The 26185-nt window shown below is 40.8% G+C and overlaps 1 protein-coding gene across 3 annotated transcripts in view; it reads left to right on the top strand.

The window, feature by feature from the left end:
- The first annotated feature begins 3586 nt into the window (after positions 1-3586).
- The window catches only part of WARS2 (tryptophanyl tRNA synthetase 2, mitochondrial), a 49597-nt gene continuing 26998 nt past the window's right edge, over positions 3587-26185 (top strand). For 2 of the 3 annotated variants that reach the window (XM_061988756.1, XM_061988754.1), the window contains exon 1: positions 3587-3737. In XM_061988756.1, the coding sequence (XP_061844740.1) occupies positions 3684-3737 (54 nt within the window). In that variant the 5' untranslated portion in view covers positions 3587-3683. Of the gene's footprint in view, positions 3738-4239; positions 4305-26185 lie in introns of those variants that run through there. The other variant, XM_061988755.1, reaches the window with a different exon arrangement.

Here is a 26185-nt window from a genome sequence, read left to right as displayed (position 1 = left end):
TCATAATCCCTTGATTTAGTAGAAAATTACTAATTTTCTCCTACAGTATTCTTTGTTACTTTTATCAGAGAATGTGAATGATTCAAGAGTAATAGTGAAATGACTTCAACAATGCTGGCTTAGATAGCTGTTACTTTTACTCCACTTTAAAGGCAGGAGCTAAAGCACAAGTAGATTGAGCATAAAACATAAATCTTACATGTTAAATTAATAAACATAGGCTCTAGTATTTTAAGTTGTTTCATGCTTCTAGCATATGTTTTATTAGAAGGTGAGTAGCAAAAAAATAGCTTTCTGCTTGGAGTGCACAGAATTTCTGCTAACTTTTCAGGTGGTGAACTCAAAATATTATAGTACACATGATTTTTGGCAGTGGCAAGGAATAAATCTAGTTTTTCAAAATTTATTGAGCTTCTTCAACCATTCTTCCTTTTAACGAAGTGGACTTAGTATTTATTGACTGATAACCCCAGTATGAAAAAAGTTACTTAATTGACCATTTCAGCAACAGGACTGCACTAGCAAATAAAGTTGCTTGTCCAACACAAATTGTATAGGTTTTTTGCAGAATCACCGTGTCCCAGCAGAGACGCACTGATCTGAAGGATACGGTCCAGAATTCCTGTTTCTAAGTCAGATTGGTGGTATCAAAACCAGAAAATTCCACTAGCAATATTTTCACCGAGTTCTGGTTCACATTCATCCCTCACTGGTATTTTCCTAATTTGGACTCGGAGTAGATTCAGCACATCTACAGTCTTGAACGGATTCACAATGTGCTTTGGGGTACTATAGACAGGGGAAAAGTGTCTAAGTATCATATATAAGAAAGGTCAGGAGAGTTTTGTCAGCAGCAAAAGACAATAAAGTCAAGCAGTTAATCTTTCTCCTCCCCTAACTTGGCCATGTCTCGGGATGCAAGCCATATCATCTTCTCTGGGATTCTCAAGCCAACTTTTCTCTTTTTCACTCACCTTGCACATTCACATCACTCTCCTTTTCTCATGTTTATTCCTCTGCCCCACTACAGCTCTGTTATAGTAGTGGGCTTTTCTTGTGTTAAAGAGCTATTGTAAATATTGTGTTGGATTTTTTTTTCTTCAGCTGGAGTTTGGGTTCAACAAGGACTTCAAAGTAATAACTCAGGCTCAGTTTTGGTTAAAAGAAAAAACCTCAACTTCAATTCAAGTTTTTATTTTGGTTTCAGTTTAATATTTAAACATGGTTTGTTTTAATACACTCCTATTATCAGAATGGTCTGAGTGATGACAACGTTTTTAACATTATTTACAATTCTGTCAATATTTGTGTTAAAAGCACATTTCAACATAAATTCGGTATTTTTTTCCAGACTACTATTGAGTAGGTCACTGTAGAACTCTTCTAGAAGTCTCCAAATGTAACAAGTACTTTTGGACAGCTGTCAGCTAATCAGCCTTAGTCATTTAATGTGTGCTTCTCTTGTATATATGTTTAATTAGAATGCTCTGTGGTACTAAGTCAAAGATATGACAAAAGTCTAAAAAGAATCACCTTTCATTGTTCCATTTATTAACTCAGATTCTAATAACTCTGAAAATTAATACTTTTAAGCACATTAATACTTTTAAGCAGTATTAAATTCATTCTTTAGTCTTCTGTCACCAAATTCCACAAGCTTTGTCTTTGTAATTTTGTCTCACACCAATGTCTGATCTACTGATTTATAATAACATTATAATATTTATATTTAGTAGATGCTAAAAGCTTTCTCCCTGGTAATTACATACTCAAAACCAATTTGTGCTAAAATTCTTTACAACTGAAAAATTGACTTAACATCTCCTTACCGCATTATCTCATTTTCCTTTACATCATTTTGAAGCTACATATATATTCCATTTCCCTCTTCAGCATCTCCTTCACTGCATTAAAGACAGCTCTACCTGCACCTGTTAAATCCTCAATTGTTCCCCAACAGCGAACAGTTCTAATTGTGAGACACAGACTAAGGCATCTGTGCATCCCTCCCACCATCAGGGTTGTTGCCTGATGCTTCACTCAAAGCACATCTTCAGCCTCACATTAGTGGAGCAGCTACAAGTTCTTGACTAATATTTTTTGGCCTAAGGGATGGAAAATCTTTAAATATATCACCTCGACTTTTCCAGTTTTCAGCTTCCTCCCTGATGTCCTACAATTAAGCCAGCTTCACGTGATTTTTCCCTAGCTATATTCTCAAAAATGGATGAAACATTTGCGAAAACGTAACACTGAATAAAAACGTCAAAGCTGAACATTGCACAAAGAATTTTTCATCTCAAATTACAAACAATTTCTATAGCGAGGATGCAAATGATGAAAAAATCAGATGTGTAATTTCTGGGTTCAAGTTAAAAGTTCTTACTGATTGTGCAAAGTAGATTTTTGCAATCTGTATTATAGTAGAGTCTGGCAAACTAAATGAACATTAGGCCCCAATGTACTAGGCACTGTACATACACAGTTTTAAAATCTAAGAATTATTATTAACGAATGCACCAAAGTGAAAATAAAGTAATATAAACTTACAGTGGCTTTAGCTATTAATTCAGAATTTTACAGTTAAGAGGGCAATATCCTCAGTGCAGGGGTTTGGACTAATCTTAGAGTCACAGAATCACTCATAAAATTGATTTGATTGGAAAACACCTTTAAGATCTCACCACTAATCTAACACTGCCAAGCCCAGTACAGAGTAGGCCACTGTAAATAATCACCCACACAACACACAGTGCTCCTGATCATAGATCTACAGATGCACCTTCTTTCATGATTGCTGGTCTGGTCCCTCAAATCCTACAGTACCAGATTCCCACTACCACCACCCTGCAGATGTTTCCAACCCTGCAGATGAGTTCACATCGCCTGAACACTGATCACAGGCATTTTGTGGCTTCCCAGCCTGTGAATTGAACTGGGAATAAACTACCTGGGGAGAAACCAAACACTCTTCCTAAAAGAGCTGTCACATTGACCCAGAACATCTCCAGGAGCACGTTAAACCTCATGTGTAACTTCAGTATTACTTGCCTTGGTTCTGTGGTGCATCAAAGAGTTACATGGGCACAAAAACCGGGCTTGGGGACTGGACACACTGCATCAGTGGCAAAGCACAAGAAAGCTTATTTGGCCATAGTGTTTGGGACAAAGAAAAATGGAACCAGAGCATAGTAGCAGCTTTTCAGTGGTCTCTGTGGTGGTTCTTTTGATAGTTTCACGAATGAAGATGAGTGTGACTGGCAGTCATACTCAAGCAAGGCCCAGGCAGCATGTATCTCAGTCTGTGGATAAGGCCAGGTAACCTAAGGTGAGCAAAGGTCAGGAGACCTCAGAGATTATACAGTGCTGGGGAAAATACTGCCGAGAAAGGTTGTTTCAAGGGTATATGAACGAGAATAGCGGGCACCATATATACCGCAGAGCTGCCAAACCCTCTCTCGCATCCGCCCCACACCGACCGCCGGCCCCTCCGCTGCCACGTGACCACCCCCTTCCGGGCGGCTGCGCCGTCCAGCTGCCGCTCCGGGGCTGTGCATGCGCATTCAGAAAACACCGGGGGGGGGCCGCTGCTGGGCACATGCGCGGGTCCTTCCGGGCTCCTGTCCCGTTTCTCTTTCCCCCCCACTCACCCCCAGCTACCCCCACCTCTCCCCTCCTTTGCCATGGCGACACCGAGCGGCCTGATCCGGGCCCTGCACCGCGGGACCTTCGGCCAGGTAACCAGCTTGGCACGCTTCCCCCGTCCCGCGTGGACGCGAGATCCCCCTCCTGCTCTCACCGGTTGGGCCGGCCCAGCCTCCAACCCGCCCCCATGAAGCGGGCCGGCTCCGCGCATGCGCGGTGGGGCGGCCGGGGCGCCGCGGCGGTGGGCGTGGGGCGGGACTGACCACGGTGGGCTTCTGCCGCCTCTCACAGCGGCACTATCTAGGCTCGGTCTTTACCACTCTCTAGCTTTCTGGCTTGGCGGCCCAGCCACAGGGGCTTTTGCTCTGCGGGGCTCACTGCTTGGAATTTAGGGGTCCCTGAGGGAGGAGGGGCCGAGGCAGCGAGTGTGATGGGGGGAGGGGTTTGCAGTGGCTGCTCCTGGTAGGTATCCGGGTGGTCATTCAAGCACTGAGGTACCACTGAACGTTATTCAGCGTTGGTCCTTACTTTTCCTTAGAGCATTACCTTCTGATTTTTAAATGTACCTACAGGATGCAAATTGTTGTCTTCAGCAAGAAAAAAACCCAGCATAAGTGACGGAACATGAGTTAGAAGATAACATGCCAGCCTTCCACCTGGTACTTGACACACCTTCGGTGGGGTGTAGTAGAGGTTAAATTTGCTTAGCACATTACGGATTTTCATTGCAAGCATAAAGAACAGGAACTTGCCCCATTACACAATTCACATAAAGGAACAATTTGTGAAAACACTATAAGCAGTCACCCAAGTCAAGTAGGGTATGTTTTTGTAGGCAACTTCTTTTCATAAAGTTTTCTATCTATAAATTATTTGCCTTACCAGTCTAAATTTTTATGTAGCTTGTAGTCTTGTTTTTTTAAAATGAGTGGAAGAATTATTACAACAATCTGATGACAGTAATACACATATTGTGTTATTTTAGTGAATGTCTGTTTCCTTGATCTGGGCAATTGGCTTTCTCATAAAAATCGTTCTCGTGTTCATAAGTCCTCCCAATCCTAAAAAATATTCTGTGCTTTTCTGTAAGGGAACACTATCCAGAACAGGAGTCAGGGTAGATACGTTTCATGTTGCTTGTGAGGAAGAGCAGGATGCGTAGAATATGAAAGATGACTTTCTGTTCCTTGGTGTTGTCTGTGTTATATGTGACCTTGCTGCAACTGAATTCCAACTCTGCCTTGAAGTTGTGATTCTGAGAATTCCAAACTAAAATATAACACCAATACACAAAAATTTGGTGTATGTAGTGGTGAGTCTCTGTAAGCTACAAGTTCCAGAAATGTTAGAGTTATTTCAGAGCTAGGATTTTTAAGGCTAAATTTAAGAAATTAAGGCATTTTTCAGTTACTTATCAAGACAGCTAATAGCATGCAAATTACCTTGATTCTGTGCTTTCTGTTGGGGAAGCAAAGTGAGAAGGAAAGAGGGGTGAATCTGTCATGCCATATGAAACTTTCAAAACCAGTGTTTTACTTAGCAACTGTATGCTTCCTACTAGATGTTACTGTGAGGCAGACGTAAGGTTTCTGCTAATATTTTTTGTTACAGAATTCACTCGTGTATTAGACTACTTTGAATGTTAACTATATGGAACACCTAAACAGTCTTGATATGGCATACTCAATAAGCTTGTTGAATGTTACCATTCCTTTAGGTACTGTGATTTCATTTAATTTACGTGTATTTAAATCTTCCTAGATTTTTAACACTTAAAATTTGAACAGTTACACTGTCCCTGTAATAAGTTTGCCAAAGCAAGCATGCAGATCTTGCAGAAACCGCTCTTTATTTTTAGAACAAGTACTGCAAAGTTCCTTGAAAAATATGAAAAAGGTTTTTGTATGCTTATCTTTCCAGCTACTCATGGTGGCTCTTTGGGATCTGTTCAGGATCTTAGCAGGTACCCTCCCCTACCTTCTTTCCTCTAGCAAAGGATTCTGGTTCATCTTGTGTAATAGAGAAATTTGCTATAAGTGAGCTCAGCTCTGTTATAGCATAATAGTTACTCTGACATGAACGCCTTGGCAAAGACGTGTGGCAACCTTTGAGTCACCCTCCAGATCAAGATTACTCATCAGGTGCTTTGCCACCTAATTACTGTTACCTGATGTCCCTTTATATGTGATAGGTCTGAGAATGTATTTCCTTCCTATCATTCTTTAAATGTTTTAATGTAGAAGAAACCCAAAGTTAGTGTTGGTTATGTAACTTCATGCCACCTGCCCCCAAATAACAGCAGTAATTCAAGTGGTTTCTATGAATTCAAATTTGCAAGTCCAATGTGCTATGAGCTCTTGTCACTTTCCTCTCTCACTTTAAGTGCCCTCTTATGTCTATTTGGAAAGAATTGCACTGGAATTGAAGTGACGGTTAAGTGCTTCTTCAAAAGATTTTAAGAAAAAAGCCTAGCTTCCTAATTTATGCTGTTGCTGTTGCCAGACTGGACTTCAGAGGAGTTACCTATTATAGCAGGCAGCTTGGAATAGAGCATGTATTTGCCTTGGGCTAATGAGGAATATTCAAATTTCAAGCTGGGAACGTGTTTGTCTTCAAGCTTGAGCACTATGTATCTCCTGGCACCCTTATAGTTTTTGTGTTTAAGCATTTGATAATGCAGTCATATTTACTAGAAGATATAATTTATGTGGTTTCAACTTTGTTTTTGCTGTACTAAATAGTTCATCATTATGCTGGATTTATCATGCTGTGGAAAAGTGCCTTTGCAATTTTTGTTTTACATATTTCTACTGCACAACTACAATCTGTAGGCATAATATGTGTAGTTAAGAAGAAAGTAGCATTTTACTGGAGAGATTAATTACATTTTGGGTATCTTGGCTTTTAAGAGCTTATTTTCAAATTCCTTGATTTACTGTTCTTCAGTGGTCTCTAAGCCAGGGTTACAGAAAGTCATTTCATCAAGTCTGTTTCTTTGATAAGACGCTTTTAAAAATGGCAACTAACAGCTACTCCAGGGAATTACTGATAAAATTCTGAGAACATAGAAATTCAACTGTGGCATAACCTGTCAGTAGGACAATTTAATCTGAGATCAATCAGTCAGCTGTAGTGTATGACCTGACAAAATACGAATTAGGTTTAGTCCTGTCATCAAAGCTCTAGAACTTGTTGCTGTTAATGTAAGTATTCAGTTATATCTTAAGTCTTACTAAATCAAGCCTCATGTTGTGTCAGTCAGTAAATTTCATGGGCTAGCTGTAAGATCAGGATCTTCAGCTGATAATTTCTCTGTCTCACTGTTGCAAGACAAAATCATTTAAGATCAGAAGTGATTAGTAGTTGAATCCCAGCCTGTGTAGACTTTCTTTTCTCTAGTTCAGACCATCAATCCTAACCATAACAACTGCTGATGGAAAAAAACCCCATAAGTAAGTGAATAAAGATAAGGTAAGATTTTCTTCCCTAATCACCTGTCAGCAGTACTACCAATGCAGGTGAATAACTGTGGAACATTTCTGCACTGGTATGAACTCAGGCTCTGAGACAGGGAGTCTCTTTTTTTAGTTTACTAGCTTCACTGTTAACCTAGTGAATCATAGAATTATAGAATGGTAGGGTTGGAAGGGACCTTTACAGATCATCTAGTGCAACTCCCCTGCAGAAGCAGGGTCACCTAGATCAGGTCACATAGGAACATGTCCAGGCTGGTCTTTAAGACCTCCAAGGAAGGAGACTCCACACCCTCCCTGGGCAGCCTGTGCCAGGGCTCCCTCACCTGAACAGTGAAGTAGTTTTTCCTTATATTGAAATGGAACTTGTGTTTCAGCTTCATCCCATTACCCCTTGTCCTGTTGCTAGATACCATCGAAAAAAGGGATGTCCCAATCTCCTGACACCCACTCTTTAGATATTTGTAAATATTACTAAGATCCCCCCTCAGTCTCCTCCTCTCCAGGCTAAATAGCCCCAGTTTCCCCAGCCTTTCTTCATATGAAAGATGTTCCAGTCCCCTAATCATCTTGATGGCCCTGTGCTGGACTCTGTCCAGAAGTTCTCTGTCCCTCTTGAGCTGGGGAGCCCAGAACTGGACACAGGACTCCAGATGAGGCCTCACCAGGGCAGAGTAGAGGGGGAAAAGAACCTCCCTTGACCTGCTGGCCACACTCTTCTTGATGCATCCCAGGATGCCATTGGCCTTCTTGGCCACAAGGGCACATTGATGGCTCATGTTTAATTTGTTGTCAATCAGGACTCCCAGATCTCTCTCTACAGAGCTGCTCTCCAGCAGGTCAGGCCCTAGTGAAGCAGAATGACAAGGTCTTGCTTTTGATTATAGTGGCTTGCATCACTAATTTCCAGGCATCCAGCTGGAGGCCTACTTTCACATGCTATTTGTCTTCAAGAAAAAGTTAGGAGTCTTTGGCACCATTTTTCTATTCTAGTAACACAGTGCTTTCTAAAGTACAAAGCACTTTCCTCTTTGGTACTAGAATTTGGTAACATCTAGCACTTAAAGTTGGATCTGCTGTAATGAAATGCTAGAGGCAGGGCAGTGACTCTAGCAGGCACTGTTTGGGTCTTAGAGAAGATTGGTTTGAGCCTACAGTCCCAAGGATGCATCTTCTAACTCTCAGTGAGTGCTGCACAGAAAACATTGCTGATGAATGTTTCGTCAGGACCACTGCAAGTCTGAGACCTTCAGATCCAAGGAATCTTAGCCAACATGTTGGAAATCTGAGGAGTTCATTTAGGAATGTTCCTGTTTATTCACCTGAGTTAATATCTGAAAAAATGCCACAAGATAGATCCCTAGGTAGTTTCTCTAGCTTGCTTTACAGTTTGAGACCAAAGGTGGTGCTAAAATCAAGATGCATTTACTGCGTCTCTCTCTGTCTGCTGTGACAGCCTAATGGGTCTCAAGGCTAAAGTTAGACTTATCTGGCATGCTCTGCTCTTAACAAATCCATGTTTACTATTGTTTTCCTCTAGTTATCTTCTAGGGAATTGCAAAAGACGTTTTTTATTCACCAAGAATTGATGCTAAGCAGACTACCTCCCAGACTGCCCCTTTTTTTCCTGTAGTTTTTGAGACAAGAATGATGTTTGTCCTTTTTTGGTCTTAGGATACTTGTTGCTAGGCCTCTGTGAACCTCAATGATTCTGGCCAGTATTCTCAGTACTTTTAAGAATAGATCTGCAGACTGGTTGGCTCTGATGAAATTTTATTCATTTTTTAGAGAACGTATTGTTCTTTCTGTATTCAGGCCACCTGATCACTCCATTGTTATTGGAGTGGTAGTCATATTAATGACTGGTCATGTTTCATATTTTTTAATAAAAATAGCTGTGAAGATAGTTGGATAAAGACTGAAAGATTATTTTGGAGGAGACTATTAAAATGCCTTTTCCCAGATGGCAGTTGCATCTTGAAAATGTTTAGCTATAGATAACGTATGAATTTTGGAGAAAGGATGTAAATTAAATTTCTGGGCCTTAATCCTTGGAAGTTTTTGAAGATTGTAGTTAAAAGTATATAACTTTTTAGTGTCATTCAGATGTGTTATGAATGAAATGCAAACAACTTAAAAGCATCCGTGTTCCCATCTTGAATTTATTGTTGTGACATAGGGGTTACTTCATTAACCATTAATGAAATGAGTCCCCAGATGCGTGTAACAAACTGCACATGTACACAGGTTACTGTAGCAGGTCGACCCATGGATAGATGAGCAGACAGTTTTTTTAAGTGTCTGCCTTGGATTTATGATTGTGATAGTCCCTAGTATATCATTTCTTTCTTCTAGAGAGCATGAAGGTTGGAGGTAGCAAAGTGCTTTTGGCGAGAAGAAAGATGGAAATGTAAACACCTATTAGATAGCAGACCCATGCTGTTTCCTGGTGTGCAGTATGAGGTTGTTAATTATGTTGTAATTTACAAGACCTTGAGGAGCAATCTAAGTGACTTGAGAAATGTTTTCCAAATACAAGTAACCTTTATGTGGATTCATGTGTAGAAATTGGTACTTTTTTCACATGTTCCTGAATTTAAACTTTTTTGACTGTTGTAAATACAAGTTATTTAGTTACCCAGCTTCACCTGAAATCAGTTGGATTTAGCAACATGTTCCAGCCTGTGGATTAAACCTCTTGTGTCTCCTACCCAGGTTGGAATCAATCATTTGCTTTTATTTTAATCATCAAATAACTTATGTTCAATCCTAGGGAAACTGGCTTATCTTTCAGATAAAGCATTGGAAGTGTTCTTTATGCCAGAATTAAACCATTAACTTGTGTTATCATTTTCAGAGCCGAAAGAAACTTAGTATGCAGTGAGAATATGCATTTCTCGAGTCTTCACCGATTTTGAAAGAACTCAGTTTTCCACAAAGATCTGTTAGAGCTTCCAGTCTCTGGAGACATTCAAAACCCACCTGGACAAGTTCCTGTGTGACCTGCTGTAGGTGGTCCTGCTCTGGCAGGGGAGTTGGAGTAGATAGTCTTTCGAGGTCCCTTCCAGCCCGTGAGGTTCTGTGTGATTCTGTGATTCTCCTCCTCTGCCTTACTTAATGCCTTGTCTCTAGTAGATTTTGGCTACTGTTGGAGCTGCACAGGAGAGATCCTCCATTGTAGACAGAAGTGAAGAATCTTTGAGGCATGAACGGGTCCTATTCATTTTTGTGATGGAGTTCTAACAATAAAGTCTGGCAAGCATAGATTATTTTAGCAGCAAACGGACCTTTATTCTGGCATCTTGGCAGAGCTTGGATAGAGTCCTTCGATTCTTTTCCCCTCTGGCCCTCGCTTTCAGTTTCTTGGCTGGGTCTATTTTTTCTCTTGAGAGATTTCTGGTTTTATTAACTTGTTTTTGTACAGTGAGTTTAATGAAAGATGCTACTCTGGCAGTCCTGGATGTTGAAGCTTTGTGTAAATTTCTGTGGTGCATATGTTGGACAAACATTGTGAATTGCACAGTCTTTAGTGGATCACCTCTGTCTCTAAACTGGGGGTCATTTTAATGCTGTTTTATTGGCAAATAGAATTTCCATTTACTAATACAGCAAGTGCTATTCAGCAATTACTTTTTCCATGACACAAGTTGTGGTTTATGCCTTGATTCTAGTGTTAGATGAACAAACGTTTTGTGGAGTTGACTCAAATTACAACAGGATCAGAAGTTGGAATGAAGAAAACCCCTAAACATTAAGTCAGTTAAGTCACCTTAGATCATACATTTTTTGAACTCTGATGAATTCGTAAGTAGTGAATTGAAATTGTTTTCCTTTTGGTTATTTGAGCCCTTGACTGTAACAATAGCATTCTTCCAGTCCCCAGCTCAGACAAATCATGTAGCAGATTTTATAATTTTGTGTTTTATCAAGCAAATCTAGGTATCCACTGGACAGGATTAAATACATTTTTGCCACCCGAAATGTCAGCCTTGAGAGTACGCTGAAGTTCTCTCTGCAAGGGAAAGGAGATACGTACATATTTTAAATATGTACACACACATACACATCTACAATGACTTTTTCATTTCTCTCAAACATGTGCTGAAATGTGATGATTGCTACCAGAAATGTCTGCTTTTACTTTTAACTTCAATTTCTTTGAATTATGTTCTTTGCTTCCACTTCTTGGAGCTAGAAGATGTAATGGAAAGATGAAGATACCCAATGGATTCTGTGATATCTGCACAATATCTGAATGAAGAATTAGTGTTGTGTGGAGGGAGCACTAATAGAGCCTTCCACAATGTTGATGGTGTTGCACATATGTCATATTATTAACTGCTACCAGGAGGCTAATGTTATCTTCATAACTAGGCAGATAAAACTCTTGTATGCTTCATTTGTATTTAGATGGTACTTGCATGACTGTACAGACTAAGAACTGAGGGGTTTTTTTAGATCACTCTGTTTATAGATAAGGAATTTGGAACCTTACAGTATGCATTAGAAGGTGAATTAAGTGCTTCTTGTTGATATTTCAAAGTAGGGTAAACCCATCTAGTTCACCTGCTTAGGTGAGTGTCAGTAGTTGTGTTCCTATGCAGAAAGATCCCGGGGTTCAACAGTGCTAAGTTTCCACTTCTGAGGCTTAGAGCTCCTGTGTAACTCTTCTAGTTACCAGAAGTATTCAGAAGCTAAAGTGAGATTAAATTGTATACATAGTCCCACAGATGGGAGTACATGTGGTTTTAAATCACATAAGTGTCGTTTCTGGTCACACACACTCATACACTTTGGTCTTCACAGTGTCCTTCCCACAATCTGGTGCTGAACTATTAATCTCATTTGCAAGGTAGTTGACCAGTACTGACAAACAATTAAATTGCTAGCATCTTCACCACTTCCTAGGGTCACTGTAATCTTTTTGGCTTTTGTCAGATGCATAGTTCTGAGTTTGACATCTGCCATGTTATCTGCACCTTGGAAAAGATAAAACAACATTTCCAATGTTAACAAGAGAGTCGAGGCTTCCTGATGGTTCAAAGGTTCACAAAGCCACTGTCACTTGCTTCCCCACTTGTGGATACTCTAATATGTCTTCTTTTGGCAATGAGATCACTAAATGGCCTGTTTTGAGCTTAACCAACAACAGGAACTGTTCTTTTCAGGGATTCTGCCTTAATCTTCAGTCTCATGGGCATTCACTTTTCTGCTTACCAGCATTGCTTTTTACATTAACAACAGCAAAGAAATATGGGGAGGTACAAACTTTTGATGACAGTACCATGTTATGTTATCCTTCCTAAATATAACCTTTTTCTAGCCACATCAAAGTTTCTTTCAAAGGTGGTCTTTGACTTCTACTTGAATTGGGTTATCCATTTGCAAATATTTTTCTTGAAATCACATACTTGCAAAGATGTGGAACGACTTTACTTAATAGGCATCCATAGGGTGCTTTCCGTTTGCATGGAAGAACAAAATAGTTTCAATCATTTCAAAGCCTCTTTGTTGCTTATGTAAAGGGAATGAGAGGTCCAGCCGTCTGAATTCCTGAGCAAATCTCATTTTGCATCTCTGCTGGCAACAAATCAACCTATGTAATTGCTGCCATAAAAAATGAGTACACATTCTGCTCTCTATAAACTTCCACTGGGGTTTTGTTGTTGTTTTGGGGTGTTTATTTTGTTTGTTTTGTTTTTTTCCTGAAAGATAGCCACATTGGAGATCTTTGCAGAATTAAAAGTCAGCACTTTGCACGTTCTTTAAGTATTAAGCTAGGTCAGAACAGCCAAAGGTACTATCACTTTCTTCAAAGAGATTTTTACAGTTGGCCATGCAACATTGATTGTAAATCTCTAGTAGAATACTTGCCAGTACTTAAAGAAAAAGGGAGTATTACACATTTCTGAGATACCTGCAGTACAGTCGGCTTCTCTAACACCAATGTACTCCAAGGGGTACATCCAAATTGAGAGCTGGTAATATGCCTGGTTTCCTGTAAGCCAGGCTGAAAATGATAGGTAAGTTTGCAAGGGAGAGCACATCTTTAAAACAAAGCAGTGAGTGTCACACAAAAACTAGGAACTTTTCATTTGATGGGTTGTTGAATCTCCTTCTCTGGAGACATGTGTGAGGACCCCTGTGTGAGTTCCTGTGTGACCTGCTCTAGGAGGTCCTGCTCTGGCAGAGGAGTTGGACTAGATGATCTTTCAAGGTCTTTTCCAACCTTTGAGATTCTGTGATTTGGTGTTTCTAGACTCAAGGTGTGTAATAAGCATGACTGACTACAGTTCTCTATGACTTGAGTGGTGTGTGCTGTGGCTGTCCAAGTCTCACAGGTAATGTTTGGTAAACATCTGTGTGCTTTAGGTCTCATATATGATAACTCTTAATTGTACTGCTACAAATCCTTACCTATATTTTTTTTGGTTTTATATTCCTCAGATGTTAGTGATGGAAGGGCAGACTTTTCTAAGCAATGTTTTGTTGTGCTAGTGGCTAAAGATAATGGTGCACATTAGATACTAGCCCTACAAGAACTTCCTCTCATGTAAGCAAAGAATTTGCTCTGTATACAGAAAATCTGTTTTAAATTCAGTCTCCTTGTTCAATGGAAATACAGACACTGCACTCGTATCTTCAACTCAGATTAAGTTCCTTAGGAAGAGAATGTAGCTTCCCTGGATGTCATGATTTAAGCCTTCTAGGCTTAGAAGCAACATGCAGCCACTCGCTCACCTCACACTCACACTTCCACCTCCCGTAGGATGGCAGAGGCCTCAGCAATATCTCAAGAGCTTCAGCTCCTCACAGACTCCTCCAGCACAGGTCTCCTCCATGGCAGCACAACTCCAGGCACATTCTACTCCAATGTCACCTTGCCACAAAGTCACTGTGCTCCAAAGGCACAGTCACCACCCCTGACTTGGGATTTTCCACAAGCTGCCAGTCACAGAATCATTACAGTTGGAAAAGACCTTTAAGATCACCAAGTGCAACCACTAACCTCACACTGCCAGGCCCATCACTAAACTAAACCGTGTCTCTCAGTACCTCATCCATATGTCTTTTGAATATCTCTAGGGATGGTTACTCCACCACCTCCCTGGGCAGCTCATTTCATCACTTAATAACCCTCTTGTTGAAAAAGTTCTTAGTAATGTCTAATCTAAACCTCCCTTGGCACAACTTGAGCCTATTTCCTTGTGTCCTATCATTCATTACTGTAGATACCAACCTCCCCACCTCACTACAACTTCAGTTAGTTGTAGAGAGTGATCATGTCTCCTCTCAGTATCTTCTCCAGGCTAAACATCCCCAGGTCCCTCAGCTGCCCCTCATCAGACTTGTTCTCCAGACCCTTCCCCAGCTTTGTTGCCCGTTTCTGGACATGCTTCAGCACCTCCATGTCCTTGTGGTGAGGAGTCCAGAAATGAATACAGTAGTTGAGGTGAGGCCTCACCAGTGCTGATTACAGGGAGACAATCACTTTCTTGGCCCTGCTGGCCACACTATTTCTGATACAAGCCAGGATGCCATTGACCTTCTTGGCCACCTGGGCACACTGCTGGCTCATATTCAGCCGCCTGACAACAACCCCAAGTACTTTTCTGCAGGACAGCTTTCTAGCCACTCTACCCCAAGCTTGTATCATTGCATGGGGTTGTTGTGGCCCAAGTGCAAGATCCAGCACTTGGCTTTGTTGAACCTCATGCAGTTGGCCTTGGCCCATTACTGAAATCTGTCCAGGTCCCTCTGAAGGGCCTTCTTGCTCTCAAGCAGATTGGTGCTTCCTGCCCAGCTTGGTGTCATCAGCAAATTTACCGAGGATACACTTCATCCCCTCACCAAGGTCATTGATAAAGATGTGAAACAAAACATGCCCCAGGACTGAGCCCTGGGGAACACCACTGGTGACTGGCTGCCAGCTGGATTTAACTCCATTCACTACAACTCTCTGGGCCTGGCCATCCAGCCAGTTTTCCACCCATCTCAGACTAGGTCCATCCAAGCCACAGGCAGCCAGTTTCTTCAGGAGGATGCCGTGGGGGACTGTGTCAAAGGCCTTACTGAAGTCCAGGAAGGCCACATCCACAGCCTTTCCCTCATCCACTAAGTGGGTTATCTTGTCATAGAAGGAGATTAGACTGCTCAAGCAGGACCTGCCTTTTATGAAGCCACGCTGACTGGGCCTGAACCCTTGGTTATTCAGTATGTGCCTCAGGATGACACTCAGGATGATCTGTTCCATAACTTTCCCCACCATGAAGGTTAGGCTGACAGATCTATAGTTCCCAGGGTCTTCCTTCCGGCCCTTCTTGTAAATGGTTGTCACATTTGCCATCTTCCAGTCCACTGGGACCTCCCTGGTGAGCTAGGACTGCTAGTAGAAAAGTCTCAGCTTCACTTTTACCCGCCATGGGTTGCAGGGGGACAGATGCCATCACAGCATGGGATGCAGGGAGATGTCTGCTCCAGTGTACCTTCTGTCTTCCCTCACTGACCTTGGGATGTTTCATCTCCTTCCACCACTTCCCAGAAAGAACAACCCTTCTCTTCTGTCTTCTTCTTAGAAAGTGATCATGGAGGCACCCAATTGTCTCAGCCCCAGAAATGGGTCTGACATAGAGCGAAGGAAAGTTTCAAGCAAGTTCGTTCAGGAGCCACCATTACAGCTTCTTCCTCATTACCAGAAATGGCTCCACACAAACTCATGACAATTGACTATTACTTTTGAGGGTCAGTGCTTATATATAGCTGAACTAGGGCATCCAGATGAGCTTCTCTGTTCCTGGACACAGAAACATGCCTTGGCTACTTTCTCTTAGAGAACAAGACCTTAGCACAAATGAATGTCTCTCTCCCCCTCACCCATTCCTCATATATTGTCTGTCTTTTCTTGGGAATTAGCCTGGTCTGGTGATTTCAGGACCAACCTGCACTGATAAAAGCAGTTTAAATGTAGTCTCTGAGTTTTGCCTGTCATCAGAAAATGGGTTTTTTTAAATTCTCTAGAAGTCCCTGATACAAGTGTAATTATTATCTCTAAAATACCTAAAATTGATAGAATTCTCTTCAGCATAGACAAGGAGGACCAGCTGTAGCATTTTCTTTGTGCATGTTTACACCATTAGGGAATTTACTGAAACTTCTAGATCCCAAGGCCTCTCAACAGCCATCAGGTGGTTTTAAAACTTTCCTTTTCACCTGAGATGAATTTCAGGCAGTGACCACAAGGTGAAAGTTTTTGAACAGCTGTGTTAATTTTGGCCCCAAGTGAAATGAAGCCAGCTTTTCCTTGCTAAAGGAAATTGCCAAATAAAATAATGGAGAGGAAATGAACTACTCTTTGAATTTCTAGGACAATATTCCGAAGAAATGGAGTAATACAAAACAAAAAATATTTTTTAAAAAACATCCCTCTAGCCTTTGATAGCCTTTGTTTATATCCCATAGGGCAATCTTGGGAGCAGGCAGACTCCTCACTTGAACAAAATACATAAAAAATATAATAAACTGTCTTTCAGCTAGAGGTCAGAGAAGGATCAAGAGTGATCAGATGTTTTAAGAGATTTGGATACTACTGTGATCAAAACCATAAAAACCTCTTTAAGTTCTCTGGGATGGAAGCATTAAGTTATGGGGGCATTCTTTAGCTTTCTGTTTTGCTTTAAGATTGTGATGTATGTGGTACTTAAAATGGTTTCATCTATTAACTTAAAAGCAGAATGTTTCATATATGAAATAGTCTATAATTTAGAAATGCAGTATACTTTTCTTTGCATTTTGGCAGAAATACCTGTATGTAGCAAAATGAGTGCCAGTTCTTCACTTGCTATCAGTTTTATTCTACTGAAATGGTGTATGCTTCTGAATGTACGTATACACCAGTTTACAAGTATTATTTAACCTGTACTTCATGTCTCTTGACAACATGGAATAGGTTTTTGAAACCATGTCAGTGTACAGCTGCTATCTGTGAAAAGGCCTCAATTCTTAACGTTTCTTAAATGCAAGCAGAAAGACATGAATCTTGAAATGCCATGAAGAGACCGGAAGAGACACAACTAAAAGTAACCTGATGCTTCCCCTGTCAAAAATTATGTGTTTATCAGCACATCTTGTGGTTCTGGATTTCTTTGATCAAGAAGCCCTTTATGAAGAAGTGCACTTCTGAAGTGTTTTTCTTACTGTTGGAAAGTTTTCTTTATATCTGCTCTGAACCTTTCTTACTGCAAGTTAAGCTCATTGTTTCATACCTTACTAACCATGGTCCCAAAATTCATATGCAGAAGACTACATATTTAAGACATCTTGAAGACCTTTGTCCCACCACAGTCTTCCTTCCACTGGACTAAACCTCCGTTCTTTGAGGCTTTCCTCTGTAGTCTTATTTCTGAAGTCTCTCATTGATTGTACTTCTTCTACCACTGTTTTAAAACACAGGACCTAAAACATGTCCCAGTGCTCCATCTTGAGACCATCCTCATCCTGAGTAGGATGAGTAAATTCCTTTATGTCTTCTAGATTTTAATCCTATTCATGTATTTCTGTGCAGGTTTTGCTGTATTTTATAAATTGGTGGGTTTGCAACAGCATGATATTGATTCATGCTCACCTTTTAAAATGTTACAAACCCCAGATCCTGTTGTACAGTTGTTACCTGGACAGCCATTCCCCTTCCTGTGTTTGTGCAGTTGGGTAGTCCTTTCTGTATAGATCCATGTACTTCTGCCTGGTAAATAGTATCCTCATTTTTTCAGACCATTTCTTCACTTTGTAAATATCATTTTAAGTCTTCATCATCCTTTCACCTTTGTGTTATCTGCAGATTTCATGAGTACTCCTTTCATCAACTAGATTACTAATGAAGATATTAAACTGATAAATAATACTGGACCCAAGAGAAAACCTTGTAAAACTATATTTGGTGTCTCTTTCCAAAACCACTGTAAGCCATCAGTATATGCCATTTCGGGTTTTTTCCTGTCCATTTTCACCTGCAGCATATATTATGTTCTAGATGCTATTTCTCTAGTTTGTGGGAAGCTGAGATAATATTGGAGCTTAATGAAAATCAGGATATAACCTTGAGTACTTATCGATTCTAGCATCCCTTGTGCTGGAGAAGGTTATTAGTGTGATCTGACATCACTAGTTCTCGAGGAGTCTGCTCTTTATAGCTGTAATTTCTTCTAAGTTCTTGATTTGTTCCTGTATTTTTCCAAGAACCTGAAGTTAACCTGACTGATACAGAGGAACTCCAGGTCCCAGAGTGAACCATGAGGCTCCCTGCTCACTCCCTGGCTCACTGCTATGCTGGTGTATTCTGCCAGCCCACAGGGCTGCAGTTGAATCGGGAGGAAGACAGACCTGGTGGGTGGTTCAAAGAACTGTTTCCAGAAGACATCTGCGCCTTCCAGTTTTAATTTTTTGGTTACTGCCGTTTCAGCCAGTGAACTATTTTTTCTATGGATTTGTGTCTCAGAGGTGTTCTTCACTGTCATGTTTTTGTGTGGAGCCGTTTCTGGTAATGGGAAAGGGGCTGTAAATATGGCTCCAGTAAGAAGTTGCTCGAAACTCTCCCCAGCTCTGAGCCAGACCTATTTCTGGAGCTGAGCCAATTAGGTGCCTCCACAATCCCTTTTTAAGAAGAAGTTGGAAGGCTGCTTCGTGTTCCTTCTTATTCTGTTCTTTCCTTCTTTTCTGACTCTGCGAGGAGTTGGAAAAGAAAGAGAAGCGACCATGTGGATCCCAAGGTCAGCAAGGGAAGGGAGGAACAGAGACTCCCCTGCATCCTGTGGAGAGGACTGGTGAAGCAGAGATTCGTTTGCACTTCATAAAAGACCCCGTGCCAGGGGTAGTGACTGTGCCCAGAGGATGCTGTATCCCATGGGAGGGACCCCGTATTTGCAGAAGCCATAGCTGTTTGGGAAGAACCCATGCTAGAGAAGTTCATTAAAGACCGTGTCCTGTAGGAGGGACCCTGTATTGGAGCAGGGGAAGAATGCAAGGAGTTGTCCTCCTCTGAGAAGAGAGAAGCGGCAGAGCCCATCTGTGAGAGATTGACCACATCCCCCATTCCCTACACCCCTGAGCCATCGAGGGAGGAGGAGCTAGAGATGTTTGGAGCAGTGAGCTGAGCCCAGGAGGAAAGGAGGGATGGGGGAGGGAGATCTTAAAGTGCTGGTTGTATTTTTCTCATCATCCTGCTCTATTTTTGGTTTTTGTTCTGTTCTATTTCATGTAGGTTAGTAGAATAAACTTTCCTTACTTTCCTCTCTAAGTACTAGAGTCTGTTTTGCCCGGAACCATAATTAGCAGCGAGTCCTCCCTGCCCTTGTCTTGATCCACAACATCCTTGGTTGTGTTTTTTCCTCCCATCTCGCTGGGACCTCTGCCATCCTAACAAAGGTGGGGGTGGATGGGGGGCACTGAGCAAGAGACTGTTGTGGTGCTTCATTGCTGGCTGGGCAAAACCACCACATTCACAGGGTAGTAGGCCTGTGACTCTGCTCCCTCTCCTTTTCCCCACGTGCCACCTTCTCCAAGTAATGCGTAATCAAATTTTCAGCTTTGAGCATTATGTGCACAATGTAATGGAACTGCAAGTAGCGTATACTGAACTGTCCTGACTTTCATGCTTTGTCCAGCTGACTGAAATGTCCCTGCCTATAGTTTAGCACTACAGTTTAGCTCCCACTGCAACCTCCTGTCAATGAGGCACTAATTTGGTTTATCTCTTAGCACCTTACTTTTGTGGTAGTTGTAAGACAATAGTGTTATAAAGTCCCTTTCACTGAGTCTGTGTGAAATGGGCTGCTGAGGCCTGCAGGCAATTTGACTGGAGAAGAATTATTGCCATTTAACTTAAAGAAGTAAATGGTTTGAAAGCAGTTAATGCAAGGTTAAGGCTAATAGACTGTGATCCGAGACCATGAATTGCAGTTCTGTATGTCTTTGAAAACGAGGAGGTGCGGAAGTAGTGCAGATGTCAACATGCATTTGACCTGCTCTGTAACTGGTCCTCTTTGGGGTATATCTCAGCTTTGAGTGGAAATCATGTAGTGCTGTCCTTCTAGTTGATGTGAAGAGTATAAGGTGCACGGGAGACAAAATATAAGACTGTCAGGCTGTATCCTTCCTAAGGAAGACATGCTTTAGAGTAAGATTGGTAACCACCATTGGTTGCATGCAAACCCAGTTCTTTATTCCTTCACTTGTGCACAAACCCTTCCCACTTTGTCAGATGCTGTCACCACTTCCTGTCCTAGGACCTCTGCAGAGTACTTGAACCAGCTCTTCTGTTCTGCAGGCTGCTTAGAAGTCCCCTAGCCGGAGTTTGTATAACCGATTTCACTGAGCGCGGGAGGGAAGGATCCGTGGTTGCCTCAAAACCAGAGGTGCCTTCTATTGCATGGCGGTGTGAACTGCAGCAATCTGCTGTAGCTAATCCTTGCGTCTGTCAGTACAGCTGTCGCTAGCATATTGAGTGGCACGTGGAGCTCATAAAGGCAAATGAGAGAATACATTTGCGGGACGCAGCGTACCACATTAAAGGATCCATTTGCTTAGTCATCTTTAACAAGGCAGCATGAGAGGGCAGCCTAACCCAGATGCAGTTATACTGTATTCTTTTGCTAGCCCTAGAGGGCAGAGTAAAATTTATAGGGTGGGGTTAATGTGTGCTGTAAATGTTCCTCCTTTTAAATGTGTTTCTCATTTCAAATATGAATATTAAATTCTTAAACTTAAGTTCAACTATAAATGCATTTGACATTCAAGAAAGGAGTACCAGGCAGGGCTGTTTAAATCTTAATTTAGTTTAGTTTCTGGGCAATGAGTTCACCCTTTCTCAGAAGCTATTTATCTGAAAACTTGCTCTGGTCAAAATATGTTTCTTTCTAATTTAATATTAGATCTTTAATCCCTAATTTTAAGAATTAAACCCGATGAAATAGCATTTGTACCAGATGAATTTGATGTATTGAATTACCAGATCAAGATGAATGTGTTTTAAAGGTTTCTACAGCAAGTTTGCAGAGAAGTAATTGCTTAAAAAGCAATAAATGAAGCAAAGTCTGCAGTACTTAGACTGGTTCTAAGTTTCCTCTTTCCTGCATTTTTTTTCTATCTCTAATAACATTAACACTTAAATTGTCCCAATTAGGCTTTAAAATTTATGCTTTAGCTAGTAAAAATCTGACATGTCTGGTTTCTTTTCATTCTGCTACTTAGTGGCTGTCTGAAGACAGGTTTTGCTAAGCCAGTATTAACAGACGAGCATGTCGCTTAAGCAACACGAACTTTGAAGTTACAAAATATCAATGAGAAAAATTAAAAAACCGTAGACAGATGCAAGAGAACTTTTGTCATCCAAAGAATTTCTTTTGTCTCTAAGATTGAGGCAAGTTTTTTAGTTTTGGGGGTTTATTTCTTCACTTTTTGATCCCTTTTGGGAGGATCTTCATGTTTGAAATTCCAAATTTTCCAGTTTTTGTCTCTTACTTGTGTCTGTGTTTGCTTAATGCTCATCTTCCCTTTGACTTTCACATTTTCCTTTTGCTATGGCAAATTTGAACTTGCTTTAGTTTGAGACAACTAGGGCAAAATGAACCACCACAGATAAAATTATAACAAGAGCAAAGTCTGTGAATGATCCCTTGCTGTTTCCTGAGTCATTCCAGTGTCATTAATCAGCGCTGGTGCTCTGGAGGCTGTGTGGTGTGTTATGTCGCCAGCACAGCAGCTTCTCCGTCCCTTTCCCTCACCCCCTGCGTGGCTACGCAGTGGGGAAAACTAGAGAGGGAAGCTATCAGTCTTTCCTGTCATAGATGTCAGCAGTGATTCTCCTGTCGACTTCCTGCTCTCTCCATTGTGCCCACCACCTGTGTTTAGAATTAGCTCTGATGCCGTGGATCTCACTTGGCTCTTCACCTGTTCTGCCCTGACTAAATAGCTGTTAAAATAAAGCTGAGTGGCTAAATGCTGTAGCATGTGAATAGTAACCACCATTGTGGGTTGCAGAGTGATTTTTGTTGCAGCTGCTATTGTAATACTGTCACAGTTTTCTGTGATGATACAGGTTTTGGTTCTGAAATCTCTTGATTGTATTTCAACCCAAAGATGAGCAAGTCTGTTTTTTAATTTCAAGATGAAAATAGTTATTAGATGCATTATAGATATAGGCGTAAGTCTGTCTCTCATCAGTTAGCTTGCTGGGATAGATTTATGAACAAAGTCCAAAGCTTTGTCTTTACCTTCAGTTACTCAAAGGATCCAACTAGCAAAAGACTGTCTGGGATTTGATTTTTTTATGTCTATCTAGTGTGGGTTTTGAAAATGTGAGTGTTCATTTCCCCCATAACTGGGTATGTAGATTGAGAAGCTGAAATGTACTGCCCCTGCACTTGTAGGGCAAGGATTAATGTCATCATCTTGTGATCTGTTCTGTTAAATAATAGGTCTAAACTGGACTGTAACGAGACAAATTTTTGTGTATATTTTTATGGAATTGTATAAATGTTTTCCTCTACCAAATAAAAAGGAGAAAGCAATCCTGAGAATTGTCTGTCACTGGACAGCTTTTCCCTTTCTCCTTGAATGAGTGCTAGGTTTTTCTGGTTTTGAAACCCACGAAGAGATGAAAATGTAGATATAAGGTTTCCTTATAATTGCAGCTTGTCTGCTGTCATTTCAAGTGTATGATGGCAGTATTTTTGTAGAGTTATAAAAAAAAGAGAGGCTCTGAAAACTTAAGTCCTGTGAATGCTTTCATTTCATTTTATTTGCATAACTCCTTTGTGGAAAAACTATGTTATGACTTATTTTATTACATATTTGAGAACCAGTTTTCTGTTGACTATGTCAGGCAAATATATTCATTCAACAGGTAAATACTTGTATTGAACCCTCACAGAATTCATAAAGCTAAACGTGAAAGGTACAGTCAGGATGCTATGAAATGTCTAGTGACACAGGGTATTGTTATCTGCATGGACCTTTTCTTTAACTCTGGCAGCTGTGATGTGTTCTCCAGTTCTGGCACATTTGTCTCATAAGCAGGGAATGAAAATGGTTTTGACTGCTGAACTGAGGCCTTGACAATTGTAGCTCTCCTTACTACAAGTGTCACGTACTGAGAAAAGCTCTGCTTTGGTCCAAGAGAGCCACACTGGATTTTCAAAACTATTATCTTCTGCAGTATGCTCTTTTGCATTGGAAAAGGATATAGCCATACTGCAGGATGACCTTAGCTGTGCTGCTCTGGGACAAGAATGTAATGCACATTCCTGATTATTTTAGACCATTTGGATGTTGACAGTTTTTCACTATAAGGGACAGCAGTTGTTTATCCCATCATGAAAAAGAAGGTTAGGTAAGGGAACACCTGGCTTTTAATGGATTTTGGACCAAGCCTCATTTAGAAATGCAGCTGAGAAATGCCGTATGGTGTTTGGAATTGCCATGCAGAGGTCTTATTGAAAAAAAACCCTAAATAATAGATGCTAAAACATCTGTCAGATAGTACACTCCTAACAGGAGTGAAGATTAACATGCAGCACTACTGGTGTAGGTGCACACACCACACAGAGTTAAACATACGAACAGCAGGCTCACACTGTGCTTACTACAGATGTCTGAATGAGTGAGTGCCTGTGGACTGGAGCTGCATGTCTTGTGGCTTTCACTCTGCTCTATTGGGAAGTCTTCACTCCTTTTGTTTTTATCCTTTTCCAGCTCCAGTACTTTCGAGCACACAGCTCCCATCCCCTGACCTAACAGCTCCATTGGAGTGCATTCCAGCCCCATGATTTCATGGTACCATGCAGAACTCCCCTGCCATGCTGCTATGCTGCCTGCTGCTTCTCACGGAGTGAACAAACAGGGAACATAAACTCTCTCCAAAGGAGCAATGTTCTCTGTATATTTTTAGTGCAAGAAATCCAAGATTCATTTAAGGGTGCTTTGTGTGGGCTTTTTTTAATATAGACTTGTGCTAACACAATGGAATATTTCATACCACCCTATTTGCTGTAACATCTTGTGCTTTATGTTGTTAAATGGAATCAAAGGAGTTAAAGATGAAAGACTTCTTTCTAGTCAACTGGTCCCTCAGCTGGAGCCAGTGTGAGTTTGTTCTTTGTATTGTATTCACCAATGCTTTACCCAGGTCCAGCCTAGCTCAGTTTTCATTATTGATTTTACTTATTTCTGCAAATTCCATATTAAAGTTAAGTAATTGCTGAACTTATACTCACGATAATCCTGCTGCTGTTTGTTTCTCCTGTTTAACTTGATGTTTGTTGCCCATACACTAAACAAAGCTTTTGTAAGTGATTGTTTGCCATTTGAATATTCAAGCACCATTAAAGATGCCATACTTGCTTTCACAGGTACTATTCTACTGGACAGACAGAAAACTTTGTTATTTCTTTATATGAATCTATATCCATTTTATATTGTACTTGAATGTTTTCTTACTAACCAGATCCTAACTTATGTAGTATTACAACAAACCTATCTTTAATTAGCTTATTGTTACACTTAAAATATTTGGAGTTGGTACAGAATTTGAATGTACAGTTTATGTTGAAGCACTGATATCTTTTATTTTATTGGTGAAAAATGTTCTCATACTGCCTATTTAAATGTCACTATTGCATTTGTACTGTATAATACTCTCTCTCTATGTGTGTGTATATATATATATATAATATACTTAAATTAGGGCACATAATTTTTGCCAATACATCCAATATCTTCACAGTGGTATCATCTACAAACTGGGCAGTGATGTGGGAAAGAAAAAGGGCAGATAATGAACATGTCCTAGGAAGCATATGAAGCAGGGTCTCTGGTGCTGCTAGGGAATGGAGTATGCATGACTTGGGTCTGTAGACAGAAATGTTCTCCACAAGCTCAGGGTGACAGTTCTTTTTCAGTCAAAGGAATGGTGCATGAGCTGATTTGTAATGAATTCTCAGAGATTCCTGCTTTTTGTTATAACAGACAGTTACCCAGGGGTTAGATCTGTTTCTATGCTGAAGTAGCTTCAGGGTCTCATGGAAGAGAAGCAATAACATCAAGAGACATTTCTAGACTGCAGCCAAAAAAATGTGCAAGTTTCTGCACCACGCCTTAACGTGATCATCCTAACATGCTTTTTTTAATGCATATCCATAGTGGCTTTCTAGAACATTGTGAAGTTTCTTAGCTATTCTAAAAGTGCAGATAAGAAACATTTAAAAGTCACTGGAGTCAAGGCAGCAATAGCTTCCTTGCCATATGGCATTCTCTGTGCCTCCTTACTGTCTTGATATACCATGCAAGAGCTCATCTGAGAAGCAGTGAGTGGAGAGCACAATGGAGGAAGAAGAGAATGGAAATATAAATGGAAAGTAGTGCTGTTAAGAAACTATAACCTGAGTAGAATAGTGCAGATAAACAGGCATATAAATGGCCACTGGAAACCAGGCAGCACAATGGGGAGAAATATTTGTGGGAAGGAGCATCATGATTTGAATTTAGTAAGGGGAGATAGGAAAATGAGAAGAGGAAATGTGCTCTGACAATCAACCAGCTGTTCTGGGATCCTTGTAGGGGCAGAACACCATCTTGGTGATCATCTGTTTATAGCCTTGTTTTCTTCTTGAGTTCTTAGTGAAGAGTAGGAACCCCAGACCAAAAGACAAATGTTATGCCTGTACAGTACCAGTTGCGGTGCCTAACAGCTGCTCTAAGCCCTTAGTAATAGAAGTACAGCTCTGAAACCTAGTAAATCTCAAGCTCCTTGAGTTTCTACAAGACTTCATTTCATTTATGTATGTTCATTTATGTACCTCCTTCTCTAGGTGAGCACCTGGCCCTCCTCAGTGTTTAGAAGAAGCTGTCTGCAGTCCTTGGGCGAGGTAGTAGATTAGTTGAGGAGGGTTCTGAGCTGAGGTACGTAGGTTTTGCAAGTGGTGATAAATGCTATGGTGTAGGTTCCTTAGAATACGAGACATCAGTTGGCAAACAAAGAATTGAGTAGCTTAATTCCATTTTTGTGTAATGGAGCAAAG

Source organism: Colius striatus, chromosome 1, assembly GCF_028858725.1.
Source record: "Colius striatus isolate bColStr4 chromosome 1, bColStr4.1.hap1, whole genome shotgun sequence".
NCBI classification, from domain to species: domain Eukaryota; kingdom Metazoa; phylum Chordata; class Aves; order Coliiformes; family Coliidae; genus Colius; species Colius striatus.
This window is presented reverse-complemented; position numbering and strand designations above follow the sequence as displayed.